Source organism: Sorex fumeus, unplaced genomic scaffold, assembly GCF_029834395.1.
Source record: "Sorex fumeus unplaced genomic scaffold, SorFum_2.1 ptg000051l, whole genome shotgun sequence".
Taxonomy (NCBI): Eukaryota; Metazoa; Chordata; class Mammalia; order Eulipotyphla; family Soricidae; genus Sorex; species Sorex fumeus.
In genome coordinates this window covers 26,922,313-26,941,587 of record NW_026606108.1, presented here as the reverse complement: position 1 = coordinate 26,941,587, position 19,275 = coordinate 26,922,313, and the positions used below count along the sequence as shown (strand labels likewise).

The 19,275-nt window shown below is 44.0% G+C and overlaps 1 protein-coding gene across 1 annotated transcript in view; it reads right to left on the bottom strand.

Annotated features, from left to right (window-relative positions):
- Positions 1-19,275, bottom strand: part of LOC130032813 (lamin-B1) — a 44,875-nt gene that overhangs the window by 13,021 nt on the left and 12,579 nt on the right. Inside the window, exons 2-8 of the mRNA XM_056124411.1 lie at positions 12,334-12,490; positions 11,678-11,803; positions 8,009-8,179; positions 6,658-6,783; positions 2,550-2,770; positions 1,397-1,622; positions 618-722 (exon numbers count right to left, since the gene is read on the bottom strand). Of these exons, the coding sequence (XP_055980386.1) occupies positions 618-722; positions 1,397-1,622; positions 2,550-2,770; positions 6,658-6,783; positions 8,009-8,179; positions 11,678-11,803; positions 12,334-12,490 (1,132 nt within the window). The remainder of the gene's footprint in view (positions 1-617; positions 723-1,396; positions 1,623-2,549; positions 2,771-6,657; positions 6,784-8,008; positions 8,180-11,677; positions 11,804-12,333; positions 12,491-19,275) is intronic.

The following is a 19,275-nucleotide window of genomic DNA, read 5'->3' as shown; positions in this document are numbered from 1 at the left end:
AAAAATAAATAAAAAGAACTCAAAGATTTTTTTACTTTTTTTTTTTTTTTTTTTGCTTTTTGGGTCATACCCGGCAATGCACACGGGTTACTCCTGGCTCTGCACTCAGGAATTAATCCTGGTGGTGCTCGGGGACCATATGGGATGCTGCAAATCAAACCCGGGTTGGCCACGTGCAAGGCAAACAACCTACCTGCTGTTCTATTATTCCAGCCCCGATTTTTTTACTTTTAATAGTCAATTTTTTTACTTTTAATAGTCAATTATCACTCTCAAAAATAGAATTTTCCACCTTTAATAACATTTGCAACTTCCCAATAACGTCAGAGATGTTTACATGCTCATTTCTAGAGTCTATCTCTTTGAGTCAAATATTTTATTCAATTAACTATTAGCTAACACACCAAAGTTAGGGAGCTGGAGTGATAGTACAACAGATAAGGCACTTGCCTGGCATGTAGCTGACCTGGGTTTCAATCTCTGTCACCCAATATACTCCCTGAGCCCTACCAGAAGTGATCCCTGAATGTAAGGTATAAATTCACACAACTCAGGTGTGACCCCCAAAAGAAAAACAAGAAAACAAAGTGAAATTAATTGGTGGGTTATTCACTTACTGTAACAGTCTGGCCTGCTTTCAGCACGTATCTTGAGGTATATTTATAGCTGACTGATGTGTCTCCAATTTTTCGGATCATCTCCCAACCTCCCATTGGTTGATCCTATTCACAGAACATAAAAGGAGGTCACTCTAAATATATAAAGTTACAGAATTATCAAATAATCTTTTATTTGCTAAAGGGTTATAAACCACACAGTTAGACTAAAACAGCTTTATAGGTATTCCTATGACTGGTATTTTCCACTATAAAAATGAGAACATGGTTCAGCAAAACAACTAATACTCACAATGCTGCAGTGAACTATAAAGCATTTAATTAAAATAAATTTAAAAATTTAAAAAAAAAAGGAGAAAGAGAAGCTTAGAAAGAAAGAGGATGTGCTCTAAATTAAATCATCCTACTATAACTAAATCAGGTGAGTCTTACAAACCTAAGATACAATCTAGTTCTCTTAATTCTCTTAATCCTTACTATCAGCAATACTTGTTTAAGTTTTTAATATAAAGGGACGTAAGCTTAGAAAACAGGAAGAAAAAATATCCTTTTTCTTCTTTGTGAACCCTCCACCCACATTTCACTTTCTTTCCCAAAGCACCAGCTCCTCAACCTCCTTTGTCATTCCTTTCTTCATGTATTCAAGAACGCAGATGAGAAAAACTAAGTGGGTGAGGTTGAATGAACCCAGAACAGACAGATGAGCTGTGAGCCGTGGAGGGCAGCCACCCCGAAGCCCGGCCTGCTGCCAGCCCACAGCAGGCCTCGCACGCTCGCACCTGCTCTGACGTGTTCTTCAGGCGGATGAACTTGCCATCCACGTCTATCTCTTCAATGGACACGTTCCCGGTGGCAGATGCAGAATGGGAGATGCTCACGCTGCTGCTCGCCTCTGACTCCTCCACATCTACTCTCTTCCGCTTCCCTCTCGTGGTCCGCACGCTGCGGCTAGAAGACGCTCGGGACACGGTCACCCGCGAGGACGGGCTCGGAGAGAGCTTCAGTCTGCCGGGAAAGAGCCATGCTGTTCGTCAAGCACATTCCTCTGAGAGCCAGCGGCCAGCAGTCTGCCTTGCTAAGCCCATCTGTTAGACCAGGTGAACCTACGTCCCAACCATAGGAATTCTGCATGCTGTGATTATTATTCTGAGCAATAATCTGAATGTGTTCCCTAGAAACAGACTAGAACTATTAGAACATCTTGTTGTAAGTTGGCCACTTCACCTTCAGAATTTATTTTCTCAGACTAAGTGTTTTTCCACTAACCGGGTTTGAAATGTAAAAATGAAGTCTCTTTCAATGTCTTGAATATTTTCCAACATACTGAATTATTAAAACATTTGAAATCTCAAAGGATCATTCCTGATACATTTAGTCCAGGGTTTAGATTACTTGAGCAGCATTTTCTGCTGTTGAGGCAACAAAATGATGTTTTACTATGACTTGTATCTCTAAGTGCTAAGAAATGAGAGAAGATATTTAAAGGTCCTTGTCTGTCTGTTTTGAGGCCACACCACTGCTCTTAGCTCTGTACTCAGGGCTCACTCCTGGAGGCTCAGGGGACCATCAGTGTTGCTGAGTAACAAACTAGACTCGGCCACTGGCAAGGCAAGCACTTTCCCTGCTGTACTGTTGTTTTGGCAAAAAAAAAGTGCCTTCATTTAGGAAAACAAAAAAGGGGCTAGAGCGATAGTACAGCAGGTAAGGGCAACTGCCTTGCACACGGCCGACCTGGGTTCGATTCCCAGCATCCCATACAGTGCCCCGAAAACCACCAAGAGTAATTCCTGAGTGCAGCACCAGGAGTAACCCCCTTAGCATCTCTGGGTATGACCCCCCCCAAAAAAAAAAAACTCTAATTCTAGTCTTTCAATAAAATTAAAAGATTTCTAAAAAAGACTGAGGAGGTAGGGAGAAGCCTCAAGTACTTACCTCTCTTCCTCGCCTTCTAGGAGTTTCCTGTAAGCACTGATCTCCATGTCCAGGGCTAACTTCACATCAAGAAGCTGCTCATAATCATTCAGCTGCTGCTGCATCTGATCCCGGATTTCCGCCATCTCTCTCTCCTTGTCAGTCAGCATGCGCCGAGAGTTGTCTCTCTCTTTAGCAAGCAAGTCCTCCAGCTCCTGAATCCGCTCCAAACATGCTCTAGACTTTGGATTCAAGGAAACACATTTACTTTCTAGATACACTCCAACCCAGTAAGACAAGACAGCTATTTTAATTCATTTCCTAGACAAATAGAACCCTAAGGTATCTCTCATAGTACAACTTTAAAGGTTTGGGCCTTGAGAAATTAAGAACCTAAACTCCTAAAATACAAATTACTGTTCTGCTCTCAGGAAAATTTTGGTTTATAAAAGACCAAAAAAGGATACATTCACCAACTGTGAATATAAATAAGCCACTACCTTCTCTGTATTTGGCCAATTAAAACCATTTTAAGCTATGGTCTTAGCAAGCTACCGAGAGTATTCGATATGCCAGACACAGTAACAACAAAGTCTCCAATGGAGACGTTACTGGGCCCGCTCGAGCAAATCGACGATCAACGGGAGGGCCTTTACCTTTACCTTTAAGCTATGGTCTTAGTAAAAAGTCAAGTCTATATAAAGCTTTTAGTTCAAGCATCTAAACTGACCAAAAAAAAAAAAAAAAAAAAGAAAGAAAAAGATAGGAATTTCAATAAAGGAAACCTAAGGGTGGATGAAACATTTTTTGGAGAATCACCTGAAATCACTTAGGGAAAAAAAAGTGCTCGAGGGCAAAAGCCAGTATGAGGATGGGCGCCGGCCATGAGCCTGCCACCTTGGTCTCATCCCTGCTGCACAGGTCCCCTGAGCACCAGCAGGTGCCGTCCACCTGCCACACAGGACCCCACACACACACATACACACACAAAAGGCTATAAACAGAAATCAGTTGCCCACTTATGTTTTACTTACTATATTTATTGCCCATATATAAGTTGCCCACTTATATTTACTTATTACTTTATACAGCGGGGCTGGAGCGATAGCACAGCGATAGGGTGTTTGCCTTACAAGCGGCCAACATGCCCGACCCGAGTTCGATTCCTCCACCCCTCTCGGAGAGCCCGGCAAGCTACCAAGAGTATCTCGCCCGCATGGCAGAACCTGGCAAGCTACCCGTGACGTATTCGATATGCCAAACACAGTAACAACAAGTCTCATAACAACAAGTCTCATGATGGAGACGTTACTGGGCCCGCTCGAGCAAATCGATGAACAACGGTTAGACCGTGAGCGTGACTTTATACAGCGGTAGGGCATTTGCCTTGCACGCAAGCCAACATGGCCGACCCGAGTTCAATTCCTCCGCCCCTCTCTCAGAGAGCCCGGCAAGCTATAGAGAGTATCTCACCCGCAAGCCTGGCAAGTTACCCGTGACTTATTCATATGCCAAACACAGTAACAGGTCTCACAATGGAGATGTTACCGGGCCTGATGGAGCAAATCGATGAACAACAGGACAGTGTTACATTGTTACTTTACTGCTTCTTATAGTTTATTTTCTCACAAAGAAAACAATCACCTAAGTTCAGTTCCCTTATTATGTATCACACTGGGAGGGAAAGAACCAAAGGGCAGCAAGAGGAGCAGGTCAGGCAGAGTTAACCTGAGTCTCAACTCATACACCCCAAAGTCTCCACTGCTTGGTAGAACAAGAGGGAAAAATTAAAACTAGGCATACCAGTTTTAAAATTCCTTGGCATCTTAAACAGGAATATTTAAAATTGCATTTCAAGTAACTGCACTCCTCCTGCTACCCAGAGTGAAATGCGTGAAGCCCAGTGCCCCTGACTTAGCCACTGGACACCCACGAGACTCCTAGCAAGCAGAGAATGACCTCATGACCCAGAATGGTTCATAAATGAAGCTGTCTACATCAGACCACCACCTGAAAGATCTCCCCTCCACTCTGAAAGCTAATGAATGACTTGGGAGGGCCATGGGCTGACTAATGTGTAGTGATCCTGTCGAAGCTGCATTGCCAGACCCTGGGTGTTAAGCTCTTCACTAAGTGAGTCATGTAAGCACAGGAAATTCTATGGCCTAACAGGCAGCCTGAGAAACCCTATGACTTAACAACGGAGACCATTAATCATATAGCAGGAAAATATTGAGACAGTTTTTTTCCTTTATGATAATCTGGAGCGATAGCACAGCGGGTAGGACTTTTGCCTTGCATGCGGCCAACCTGGCCGACCCGAGTTCAATTCCTCTGCCCCTCTCAGAGAGCCCGGCAAGCTACCGAGAATATCTCGCCCGCACAGCAAAGCCTGGCAAGCTACCCATGACATATTCGATACGTCAAACACAGTAGCAACAAGTCTCACAATGGAGATGTTACTGGGCCTGCTCGAACAAATCGATGAACAACGGGAGGACAGTGCTACAGTGCTACAGATCACTGTAGCAAATCATGATTATCAAATCATGGTTAAAGTTATTAATTAACAGAGTTTAAGAACAGTACAGAGAGTAAGGCACCTGGCTTATACACGACTAACCAGGGTTCAATCACTGGCACTATAAGTGATCCTGAACACAGAGTCAAACAGAAGCCCTGCAGGGTATGACTCAAAAACCACCCACCCACCTACACACACACAATGAAAATATTGCCTTCAAGTATATTATTTCTCACAGAATCTAGTATCAGTGACGAATAGAAGAAAGGATTTCGACCTCCACCACCCACCCCAGCAGAGAAGTTAAAAACTTTCTCTCTTGCTGAAGAAGTGCTTGCCTTGCCCTCTCCTATTTCCTAGGAATTAGCTTCTGGAAACTCCCAGGGTTTAGAAACATTTAGAAATCACCAACACAGGGATGAGTATTGGAACAATGTATAACTGAAACAGCTTGTCTTACCTACAGCCAACCCAGGTTCAATCCCAGTTCCCATATGATCCCCAAGCCCCAGCTGGAATGGCTCCTGAGAGAGCCAGGAATGGTCTCTGAGCACCTCTCAGTGCTCCCCCACCACCACTACCACACAAAAAGGGAGTATAAGGTGAAAAAAGATTATCTGTTAAATTTCTAAAAGAAAATACTCAGGAGCCAGAGAGGTGGCTCAGCAGTAGAACATCCGCCTTACATGTCTGAGACTCTGGGTCTGATCCCTGCGGAGAGGGGCAGGGAGTGAAAGCAGGCCAGAGCAAGGGTCCGGTGGGTAAGGCGCCTGCATTGCATACGGCCCACCTGGGTTTGAGCCCTGCCAGGAGTGATCCCTGAGCAGAAACAGGTACGTTTATAGAAAAAAATGCTAAGGTAGTCTATTCTTACTTAGAAAGTAAAATCTAAAACATCTCCTTATGGAAAAAATGTTAAAGTTACTTCCCAAGGTTCAGGTGAGCAGTGACTCAAACCTGAAACTAATGGGTGTGCGTGCGCTTTTGCCCGCTGTCCAGACCAGCTCTGGGCGGAAGCGGAGGCCCAGAAGGGCCACAGCCAGCATGTACTGTGCCTAGAGCTCATTACCCAGCTCCTCGCAACGTTCCTCTGCCATTCATCTTACAAATAAAAGGAGCCACCCAATTCCTAGTTTATACTCAAGCCAATACTTGCCACTTCTCAAAACTCAAACTACTGTGGAGTCCACACACTGAGAGAACTTGTCGAGAAACAAAGCGCTCCCCGCCCCTGAGGAATCTCTGCCTGTTTTCCAGGATGCGCGCCCAGACAGGGGAGAGAGGAGCAGCACGAGCAGAATGGCGTAAGGCTGTGCAGCTGCTGACAGGTCAGAAGTGGATAAAGCGGGCCACATGAATAAAGTGCAGGTTGGTTCCTCAAAGGGCCCTCCCTGAGCTCTGGGTCATCTATTAACTGAGAAGTAACAGTCTCTGCTCAGAGAATGTTTGTACACGGCGCAATGCCAACGTCTGGGGAATGCTGTGAAACCAAAGTGCAGGAGACCATCCCCTCTGGCACAGGGAGGCACAACTTCAGGCAGAGCAAAGCAGAGAGATGCTGCGGCAGCATCCTTCATGCTCAACTCCAGCATCTGTCTCGCTTACCTCTTTCTGGAGGTTAGAGAGCTGAGAGGAAAGGCTCTCGATTCTCATCCGGCTTTCCATCAGTTCTTCCCGGGCACTGTTGACAGTAGAAGTGTTCATCTCTGAAGATAGTCTGGCATTCTCGAGCTGAATGAAAAAGCAAACCTGTCAGTTTTATCTAGTGAATTTGATCAAATGAGGAAGTGAGAGTCTTGCTCATGTAACTGGCTGCCGAAACACAAGAAAAGCATCATGGAGTTTTGATGACAAGGTGGGAAATTATTACCTAGGTCTTCTTGACCTTTCAACTCAACTTCCAATGTTTAACAACACTAAAGTTTATTAATTCAATATTTAATTCCCTGTATCTCGAAAATCTCAAATAGAAACTGAACAGCAATTTGGCTGTTGTGATGGGCGGAAGGGCTCAGGGGGTATCACATACCGAAATCCACCCAGTACTCACGATAAAGCATTAAGCAAGAAGCACAAACGTATACAGCATTTTGAAACAGATAAAAATACTTCTTTCAGAAGTAAAGATACAGTTCCTTGGGTAGAAACAATATCCTTCTCCACCAAGTACCTGTAATATTCTATTCCCCGTGTGTGTTGAGCATGCAATTTTAAATGCTACCTCTTCCTGGCGAGGGGTATGCGCCGTAAGATGGCCGAACTCAGAGATTAAAACATCTCTCCCTTCACCAATAACTAATTCACATAAAATGGATTAAAAGCAGCAGACACAGTTTAAGACAATAAAACTTATTTTCAATATCTCCATGACCCTTTTTTTTAATCTAATCACATAACATTTAACAAACTGGAGTGAAATGTTGTACTCATTTGTGATGGCATAGATTTTTGCATATGTGCTTACACATGGAGGAATTCCTACAATATTTTCTAAATGAATAGTAGTGGCAGAGGAAGAAATACCATTTTCCACATGCCTTTTTTCTTGTTAAAGACAAAAGTGTGGTGGTCACACTCTATATTCAATGATGACATGGAAGTCACAACTCAGGCAGTCCAATACCTACTGACTATTAAATGTATGCACAGGGCTTATTGTTTGAAGAAAGGTATATGATTTGTGCTTAACTTCCATGACATGGTGTGAATAATACATGGCACTAAAAGAAAGTGTTAAACTATGATAAAAATGTAGATCTATAATAAAACTGGAATAAGCCTACTTTTTTCCTAATAATTTTTAGAAACATTTACATTGTAGACTTTGTTTGTTGTTCTCACTAAGATCAGTAAACTAGAAAACCAGTCATTCATCTCAGGAAATGGGAACACACAAACAGCAAGTCGTGTTCCTGGGGGCTGCGGGCCTGTGGGGCAGGGGTGGGCCGCCGCTCACTTTGGCATGGTAGGTCTGCTCCAGCTCCTCCTTGTACAGCTTCACTTGGGCATCATGCTGCTCCCTCATCTCGTGAAGGGCCTGAGCCAGCTTGTACTCGTACTCAATCTGACGCCCAGAATCCACTTCTACCAGGCGAGTTTCGTGCTTCCTTCTGGTTTCATTGATCTCCTGGGGAGGGAGAGAAAGGACAGGAAACAAGCTGCTTAGTGTGGCTGCACAGACAATCACTGAGAGAGGCCAGGGCCACCTGAAACCCGCCAGACACCAGACGCGTAAGCAGATTCTCTCAAGTGAGATGAACGAATGAAAGAAATGGTATTTTAGTAATTAAGAAACACCATTTGCTCACTTATCACATTCATTCATTTCAAGAGCTATGAATTTTATGGTTCATCTCAATAGCACAGCTACTAATTTCTCTAAAGGAAGGAAGGAAGAGTTACTTAAATATCACAAAGTCACGGGTAACTATGTACACTCAAATATTAGTTGTTTTCCTAAACTTTTACTGATGACCTAAGAACATTTCTCAGAAAAATCCACCTGAAAAGTTAATCTTATCAAAGCAATTTCAACTAGAATTTATGCATTAAAAAATCTACTTTTTTATGTATATTAAGATGCAACAGACATAAGCTCAACATTTTTGCTAGGATAGCTCAACAGGCTGAGCATGTTTTGCATGGGTGGGGGAGAGGAGACGGGGAGGTTTAGGCTCAACCCCAGGCCCCACATGGTCTTTCTCAGGCACCAGGAGCAATCAATCCTCTCCCCCACTAGCCAGGAAGAATCGGGAATAGCCTATAGCACTGCTAAGTATGGCCCAGAACCAAAAAATAAAATAAAGAAGATAAGGGCTAGAGCAATAGCGCAGCGGGTAGGGCGTTTGCCTTGCACGCAGCCAACCAGGGTTCGATTCCCAGCATTCCATATAGTCCCCTGAGCACCACCAGGAGTGATTCCTGAGTAACCCCTGAGTAAGCCAGGAGTAACCCCTGTGCATCGCTGGGTGTGACCCAAAAAGCAAAAAAAAAAAGAGAGAGAGAGATGATAATAGGCACATTATACTTTATGATTTAAGAAACTATCTAAAACTAACATTGTTAAGAAGACAAATCCTAGAATAAAATCTCTGTTCCAGCATCCAGCTATGAGAAGACAGAAGCCTTTAATGGCAATAATTAAAACAGCCACTAGAGGGAGATATAACCCACTGAAATTCTTATTTCTGTCTGCAGGCAGTTTTTCTGTGTATTGACTTCCTCTTTCTCTTAATTGTCTGCTGCAAAGAACTCTACAGAATTAGAAAAATCAGGGTCTAATTTCCAGTTTTTAATCTCCCAATCAAAGAGAAGGATCCATAAATGATGAAAATATACAAATTAAATGTTTAACAACTTCTGAATATACAAATGATTTTTGCCCTTTTTCTGTCTCCCTTCTTTTTCCCCCACTTTCTCGTCAATGGTTCATAAGGTATATTTATTAAATAGAATTATATCCTCCTGGGGCTGGAGTGATAGCACAGCAGGTAACGCATTTGCCTTGCACTCGGACAACCCGGGTTTGATTCCCAGCATCCCATATGGTCCCCCAAGCACCACCAGGAGTAATTCCTGAATGCAGAGGCAGGAGTAACCCCTGTGCATCGCTGGGTGTGACCAAAAAAGCAAAAAACAAGTAATGACAGATAAGAAGCAATTTTAACAAAAAAAAGACATAAGCTTAAAATAAAAAATATTTCCCTTTTAAAGAGCCAAGCTACATTTTGATAGCATTTCTAGTTTACAGACAGCCTTTGGTTAGTTTTTCCCTTTAATCTTTACCTCTCTTTTAGGGAAAAATGTCAGATCAAATTTTTATTTTTCCCAATTAAATAATTAAAGTTTACAATAAATAATTATTTTTAAAGCACTGGCTTTTGTTTTGGGGGGATGAGGATGCTGAGGTAGGAGCGGGGTGCACACCAGCAGTGGTCAGGGGTTACTCCTGGCCCGGTACTAAAAAATTAGTCCTGGTGGTGCTCAGGGGACCAGATGGGAAGCCAGGGATCGAACTCAGGTTGGCCACACACAAGGCAAGCACACTACCCACTGTACTGTTGCTCAGGCCCAGCACTTTTCAAAGTTATTCATTTTACTTCTAAAACCATTATTTACTCAGTGTCCAAGAACAGATGAGTAGCTAAACTATGGTACACCTACACGACAGAATACTATACATTCATTAAGAAAAAAAATGAAATCATGAAATTTGCTTATACATGGATGGACATGGAGAGTATCATACTGAAATGAGTCAAAGAGAGATGGATAGCAAAAAAATGATCACACTCACTGTGCAATATATAAAAAAAAAAAAAACAGTATGAGTGAAGAGAACAGAAATAAGGGTCAGGAGAACTGGTCCATAGTAGGAAGCTGGGGATGTGTGTGTGTGTGTATGTGTGTATGGGGGTGGGGGGGAATACTCAGGGTAGGGATTGGGGGGTGCAGTTAGGTCAGAGAAAGGACCACTACAATGCCAATGATCACTCTGAAAAAGAATTGGGTGCTGAAAGTGAGTAAAGTGATATGCATGATACCCTCTCAGTAACAGTACTGCAAACCAAAGTGTCTGCCATAGAGGCAGGCTGATGGGGAGGAGACATTGGTGGTGGGAAATGGGAAAGGCATGGGTATGAGAACACTGTATTGCTAAAACTCAGTCATGAACAACTTTGTAACTGTATATCTCACTGTGCTTCAATTTAAAAAGAACATAAGCCAAATGTATATTCAAATATACAAGGATGATCATTGGAATGTTTTTATAGCAAGAAAATTAAAAAATGGTTATATAAATTTTGCTACATCTGTGGAAAGATATCATAATGTGATTGTTTTCAGTGTTCAAGAAAATAAATTAAAAAATAAAATAAAAGCATTAAGTATTTAACTACAAGTGTCATTGTCGTCGTAGTCATCCCCACCCCGGGATTAACTCCAACACTCTCAAATGTGGAGGAAAAACACATTCTCTTGTCTTCAAGTTTGTTACTAACTCCCTGGCACAGCCCCGGTCTGGCTGCTGGCTCCTGACAGTCACACGCTGGGCTGCCCTCCCACGCTGATGACACATGGGGCGGTGGAAGAGGCGCTGGGTCACTTCTGTGGTCAGGACAGAGATGCGGCAGCTTCTGTCCACTCCTGCTCTCCCCACTTAGTCGAGGAAACAGCCTCACCAGCAACCCTACACTGAACCACAGTCTGATGAACGAGCTCAGAGAAGTTTCCTCCAGCCCAGTGACCAGAGTCTCAGGAGAGACCCTGAAAAGTCATAATCTCCGACCTAGCAACTCTCCGATTCCTGCTGCTACATTTTGGAATCATTTACCAGGCAAGAAAGGAAACTAACAGGTGCTTAAATAGGTTGATGAAAACCAGCTGCTGTAACCATTTATAAATTAGACGAAGTGGAATCACGCTTTGCCACGACAGACTGAGTTCTTTTTGTTTGCTTGCTTTTTTTTTTTCAGACTGAGTTCTTACATGCAGCCTTTTTTTTACAGAAGTACTTTGAGTGAGTTATTACCTTAAAATAATTCTCCCTTTCTATTATATATATAGTTTTAATGAAGTGCTTTTGGACCCTTACATTTCCTACAAAAAGTAGAACTGCATTTACCTCTTCATACATGCTTTTTCGGAACTCCAGGTCCTCAGTAAGGCTCTGACAGCGGTTCTCCAAATCCACCTTAAGTAAAGTTTCATCTGCCAACTGCTTTTTGGCAGCAGCTAATGAGGCTTCCAACTGTCACAGGGAAAAAGAATTAAGGAAAATTACATGGCAATCATTTAGTAATGAGCTTAAAAGATATGATGGCTTAAATCAAGTTTCTCTAGTTTATCAAGACATGTGGGATTCATTTTAATTTCAACCACAGCTCTGGCTGACCACAAAACACTTGTCCAATCTGGTGACTGGCAGCAGAGTCTGGAACAGACCTCAAACTCCTACTTCAAATATCCAGCCAACAATTTTAGCCACCACTTTCACATTTCCAGGTGAGGAGCAACATTATGACACCTTTCCCGGCCTCACACCTGGATGCAGTATCCAAATGGGCTTGAGAACAAAACACAAGAGGAGCCAAAAGGCCCATCAGAGAAGCCACAAGAGCTGCACAGTCCAGGCTCGGTGATGGAGGAAACACTGAAAATGGGAGACAACCCTCCTTCAGGCAAGACATCCAAGAAAATAGTCAACTGAAATTCCCGGTGATATTAAACACCACCCAACGCGTATCCTGCCACAAATGGTAAAGAGCAGAGCTCACTCACCTGTGCCACCTGATCCTTCAGATCCTCCAAATCCCCCTCTAAGCTTTTTTTGTCACCAAGCGCCGTAGCCAGAGCCGCGTCCTTAGAATTCAGTGCTGCTTCATACTCTCGAAGCTTGAGTTGGGCTCCATTAAGGTCGGATTCTTTCTTAGCATAACTGTAATAGATTTGAAGACATGTAAAACATCAAGTCACACCCCTGACTTCAAGCCTCCCTCCTCCCTACTGAAGCAGAAAACAAGGGACGGTTTAAATAAAGGCTGTATGGGGCCAGGGATAGAGGTCCAAGGCAGAGCACCTGCGTCACACACTCACACCATGGGTTTGGGGTTTTTCTTCCCCCTTTTTCAATCACACCCAGCAATGCTCAGGAGTTACTCCTGGCTCTGCACTCAAGAATTACTACTGGTGGTGCTCGGGGAGCCATATGAGACGCCGGGGATCAAACCCAGGTTGGCTGTATGCAAGGCAGACGCCCTCCCCACTGTACTATCGCTCTGGCCCCAATGGGTTTGATTTTAGAAGCTGGAGCGATAGCACTGCAGGGAGGGCGTTTGCCTACCTCTATCTATGGCATCCCATATGGGTGCCCCAAGCCCCACCGGGAGCAATTCCACATATGTTCCCCCACTGTGCGCCCCATAAGAAAAGCATGTGCTTCAGTCCAAATAATTGCATTTCAAAATTTCTTAGTCATCAATTTCTGCTGTTTCATTATTTCATTCTCTCACCCTCTTCCCTTCCATGGTGATGCTACAATGCCCAGGGCTGCACACAACTGGCCAACGTGCTCTAGAGGCTGTACACCCCCGGGCTGTGGTGCTCACGCAGCAGTGCTCAGTGTGCTCCCACTCCTGAGAGCTGGGCACATGGCAGTTAGAGCTGTACTGCTTCCCTTGCCCCTCACCACTGCAGTGCCAACACATCTCTCTAGCTGCAGTGTTCGCCACGGGTGACAGTCCTTTCTGTGGCGCTCATATACCTGGCTGCAGGGCAGCAAAAACTGTTCCTGAAGTCAGGGATCAGAGGCTGTACAACTGCCAAGACCCTGTTGGTGCATGTGGGACACCAGGGATTTGAACTCATGACCACACACTTACAAGAAGATAGGTATGCTAAGCAACCACACCACTCCCCACACCAGCTCTTAAACTTTTCGTAACTATTTTCACTATAGCTGAGAATGGGCTAAAAAGGGAATCTGTAACAGAAGTCTTAAGATAAATCTTATACTGTACAAAGCATAAGCAAAGTAATTTAAAGGAAAAGATTTGACAATTTTTGTTATTTTTTGATTGGGGGCCACATCCAACAGTGCTCAGGGCTTACTTAGGAATAAGCTTTCCACACTTAGTGATCACTTCTGGCAGAACTCGGGAGCATACGGGGTGCCAGGGAATGAAACCCAGGCAGCCGTGTGCAAGGCTAATGCCCTATCCACTGTGCTATCATTCTGGCACTCGGATCTTTTCTTAATAAGACTTTCTTTAAAAGATTGGACAGTATTTTATTCACAAGCTTTTCTGAAATCCTGTATTTTTTAAAAACCACAAGGTGGCAGCCTTTCACTGAAAATTTGGAGTAGAGGGGGAGATGGTCTTGGGAGAGAAATGCTGTCTGCAGATGCTGACTGTAGGAGTGCTGGGTCCTAAAGCTGAGAAGTCACAGAACAGCAACAATGCATCTGGAGGAACTACTATCCTGGGACCAGAGCTGGGCTGCATATATATATATCCTACACATGATCTGAAGACCAACTCATACTGTATAGTGCCTCATACACCATTTAGGAAAACTAGTGACTTAAAATTAGTTAATAATTCCAAAGCAATCTAAGTAGTTTTTACATCCCTGATCATAATGCAGCAGTGCTTTGCAATGTGATACCTCATAGCAGAAGTAAACCTGAGCTTCCCAAAATCCAAAGTGGTCCCCTATGATATAAATTTGTAAAATCATACCATGGAGACCAAGAATGTGGCTCAGCAGTAGAGTTCTTGCCTTCAATGCATGAGATCTGGGGTTCCACCCCAGCACTGTAAAAACTAAATAAAAACCATGCCCATTTGAGCCAGGGAGATGGCTCACTGGGCTGAGCCTATGACTGGCATGCTGGAGTCTTGGTACTGCACAGTTATCATCTTAACCATCCCTCCCCCTCCCCCAACCCCCACGACTTCCAGAAGCAAGTAACCCCTGAGTGAGATCCAGGAGAGGCTTCCAGGCAAGGCTAGATGTGGTCCAAAACTAAATTTAAAAACCCCAAATTTGGGGCTGGAGTGATAGCACGGCGGGTAGGGCGTTCGCCTTGCATGCGGCTGACCCGAGTTTGATTCCCAGCATCCCATATGGTCCCCCGAGCACCGCCAGGAGTAATTCCTGAGTGCATGAGCCAGGAATAACCCCTCTGCATTGCTGGGTGTGACCCAAAAAAAGAAAAAAAAACAAATTTTTCAAGCATGCCCATTTTACAGGCATGCATATTCTGTGTGTTCCATTTCACTGCTTTAATGAATACTAACTTCCATAGTTCCCAATTCAGACTATTAGATCTCAAAGGAAAGACACTGTAAAACAAGGTGTGAGAGTGCACGTGACTGACTAAGATCTGGTGATTTCTCAACACAACTCAAAACCAGCTCAGAGTGGACACCGAAAGGATGGTCAGAGATACTGATCAGTAGTACCTGGAGCCATCTAATGGTATCTGTTAAATTTCTTCTTAGTCATTTATACCTCTGCATCCATTTTTTTAAAGGGGGGGGGGGACAGGGGCTCTGGAGTTAGCTCAGTGGTAGAGCGCCTGCCTTGAAAGCATGATGACACTTAAAGTTTGATGACAGCACCAGCCCACAGTCAAATGCAACCCCAGAGGCACTGCCATTTGGGACCCCTGGTGCTACCAGAGTGTGACTTCTCTGACACACTGTAACCAAGCATGTAAACCACAACTAATACGTGTGTCCCCGGGCAGCACCAGCTAAAAGTGTGTAAGCACCAAAGTAAGGTGCAAACTCTTGTCATGGAATGGGGGTGTTTGGATAGGGAGAATAGGATCTGGGGTGTGGGCTCAGTGTGCCAGGTATCAAGCCCGGGACCTCACACATACTAAGCTTGTCTCCTCTACCACTTTCACTATCTCCGCAGATCTGGAACTGGGAAACTTTGGGGGGTAAAGGGTGTGCAGGAAAGAGGAGTCTCCCAGCTTTGCCAAGGGGCACCCGGCAGTCCTCAGGACTACTACCTGGGAATGAACTTGGGGCCCAGTGCGTGCAAGGCATGTGCTTCATCCCTCTGTACTATCTCCCCCACCTCAGGAGGGGGAAACCCTTTCTGAATGACTATCAATAGAATGCCTATTGCTTACTCTAAATAAAGGCTCACCATATTTACAACACAGAAAATCATTCAAGACCTAGTGAGTTTAACAACAGCTACTTGACAATGAACTAGAAAACATTAAAAACACTTGAAAAATCAGGCTAACCTAAAAAATTAGTGTAAAGCCCAGGGAGCTAGCTCAGAGGGTCAGAGTACGTGATCCACTTGCTTTGCATGCCAGGGCCCCACACTCAAGCCACAGAACAGCATGAACAGCATGCTCCCCAAGTTCACCTGGCTCAGGTATGGCCCCCACACAAAGAAACAAACAAACGAGAAAACCAAAAAGTACTTGCTGTAAGATATTAAGAAAGAGGGGTTGGGGTGGGGGCTGGAGAGATAGCACAGTGGGTAGGGTGTTTGCCTTGCATGCGGCTGACCCGGGTTTGATTCCCAGTAACCCTTATGGTCCCCTGAGCACCGCCAGGAGTAACTCCTTAGTGCAGAGCCAGGTGTGACCCAAAAAGCAAGCAAGCAAGCAAGCAAGCAAGCAAGAAAGGAAAAGAAAGAGGGGCTGGAACAATAGCTAATGTGCTATGGTGCTTGCCTTGCACATGGCCAACCTGATCTGATCTGAGGCATCATAAATGGTCCCCTGAACCCCATCTGGAATAATCCCTGATCACAGAACACAGAGCCAGGAGCCCTAAGCACAGCTGGGTGTGGCCCAAAAACAAAAACAAAAAAGAAATAAATCAAGAAAGAACATATTTTAGGAGAGAGGAGGGAGGGGAGGGAGTACTTAGAACGTAATCTGAACTCATTATACATCATTTCATTAGTTAGATCCTGGCAAACCTCTTGCCCTTCTATAGCATCCCCTAGGTTCCCTGGCTGAGAATGCTTACTTGGCAAGCATACGGTCCAAGCTGGCCTGAGTCGAACCTCTGGCGCCCCCACACACAATCCTGGCAGCTCTTCAGTCTGTGATCCCCAGTCCCAGAGATGATTCAGGCAGTCCTGCAGCCAGTGTACGTGGGCACCATAGCTAAAGATTGAAAACACCCGGTGTGCAGGCACCACAGCAGGAACAAATGTCACAGCCAGCATGTGTGACCACAAGCCATGAATGGATGGGTTTCCCTGGTTAGTTGTCTATTGTATGGGTCCACTTCTATCACTATAGCTCAGCCGATTGAAGTGGCTGCTAACCCAGTTGGACCACTACAAAAGAAATTCCCAAATACAGTTTCTCTAAATTACCTGCAAGAGCTGTGAGCCAGGCCAGGGTGTTCAATTTCAGGACAGGGTCTACAATGCCTGCATTTTGTTTACTTCTCTTACAAATGTCATTATCTATCTTCCCTCTCTGTCCTTGTCCTTTAAGTTTCACATCAAAAATAATAATAATAATAATAATGGCATAAAAAGCCACATCAAACAATTCAAAATATGAAACCCAGACTACTATAGTCTCAGTGGGCAGAATTAACTAAATACAAGGAAATAGTGTGTGTGTGTGTATACATACACCATTCCCTCACTCACACACACACACACACACACACACACACACACACACACACACACAGAATTAATATCTGGGGACAGAGAGAAAATACAGAGGATGAGGCGCTTGCCTTGCATGCAACAGACCCCCGCTGATCCCCTAAGCACCATCAAAAGTAATTCCTGGAAACAGTGAGAAGTGACTCCCAAACACAGCCAAATGTAGCCTCTATACCCCCTAATAAAATATTTTTTAAGGGCCAGAGCAATAGTATGCGGGTAGAGCATTTGCCTGGCATGCGGCCAATCTGGGTTCGATCCCTGGCATCCCATATGGTACCCAAGCACTGCCAGGACTGATTCCTGAGTACAGAGCCATAGGAGTAACCCCTGAGCATCACCGGGTATGACCCAAAGAGTCAAAAAAAAAAAGAAATACATAAATTATATACATATATAAAGAATATGAACTCATTTGGACAAAAATAAACTAGATGCAAAATATTTGTGTTTGTGAAGATAAAAGTAGAAACACTGGTAGCTGAATTTCTTTAAGACAAAATGAGCTATGCAAACCCAAAGTGAATCATTATTGATTTAGTTTCCAATTCCATTCCAACACTTCCACAGCAAACCCCTGCACAACTCTGGGGCTGCTTAGGTCTTTTCCTTGCTCTTCTGAGGCACTCCCCAGGTAGAGATGTCAGGTTCCTATGACAGAAGAGGAGACACTCCATGGATACTGACAGCATTCTCCCCAAATCACAGGTCTCAGAAGTTGAGAGCACAAAGGAGGATAGAAGAACCTCACTGACAAAGGCCCCAGCCCAGGGTCAGACTGCAACTAGGCACTGATGTTTCCCCTCAAGACCTTAGGTGGGAAAAGAAGTTTCAAGGATGCAGAAAGCAAACTGTTTACTTCTTCACCTGCAATCACAGAACCATGAAGAAACCACTCAAAATGATTCCTATGTGTACCCACGAAAGGAGGGTTTTAAGGGCCCTCCAAAGCCCACTCTACTAGGAGATGCACAGTCACTAGGCCCAGCTGTTGAGTTCTGTGTCTCAATCCACTCTGGGGTTCTTCCCAGCAGCTGTCTGGTGGCAGCTGAGCACCCCCAAACAGTGCGGGTATTCAAGTGGCTGTTCAGACAGCCGCAGGGAGACTTCCCGTTCAATACGCTCTTCTTATACAGCCAAGGTTTAGGCATTCAGGGGACAAACATTTTAATTTTGAACTGAGCAGAAAGGTAATTAACAATAGGGTCGGAGAAATAGCACAGAGGCTAATGCACTTGGCCTTGCAGGTAGGTAGCCAATCCTGATTTGATTCCTGTAATGACATACCCCAAGGTCCAGCACGAGTGGTCCCTGAACAGAGCCACAAGTAAGCCCTGACCACTGATGGGAGGGTCACCATCCCCCTGCCCCACCCCAACCACCATAAAGTTATTAACAATATGCCCCAAGTGAAATTCTGAGGTTCTTAGACGAAATAAACTATTTCATAGGAAGAGATTCAACCTATATATTAAATGAGTCAGCACCAACATTTATTCTTTAATTTCAATACTATTATCTGTCCTCAAATTATCTGCACTTCCAAAGAGAGAACAGACATATTCACAATATCCACAATATTTCTACAGAGAAAAATTAATGAACTTCTTTACAATTAAAATAAATGTAAAGCCGGGGTATGGCTTGAGAGACAGAGCATGGGCCTTGTATGCACAAGACCTGGGTTCAAACCCCAACCCCACAAGCCCTCTCCACAGCAACAGGTCTGACCCCCACAATAGCTGTTTTTAAGACAAAAAATACCAAAGCTTCAGAAGAGAATATGATCACAACTTCCACTGACAAGGATTTCCTCTGGCACAAAACAAAAAGACTAAGATGTTTTTATACAAATTTCAATTTCTACAATGAATAATAAATTTTTAGTGGAATGAAAATCTGCTGCTCAATAATCAGAGTAAGGAACAAATCAGCAACAACCCAACCAGAGTCACACAAACCCTGCCAGAATGAGATTAGAATCAGGAAAAAGAGGGCTGGACAGACAGCATAAGGGTCTTATGGCTGACTCCAGTTTGATCCCCTAAACAG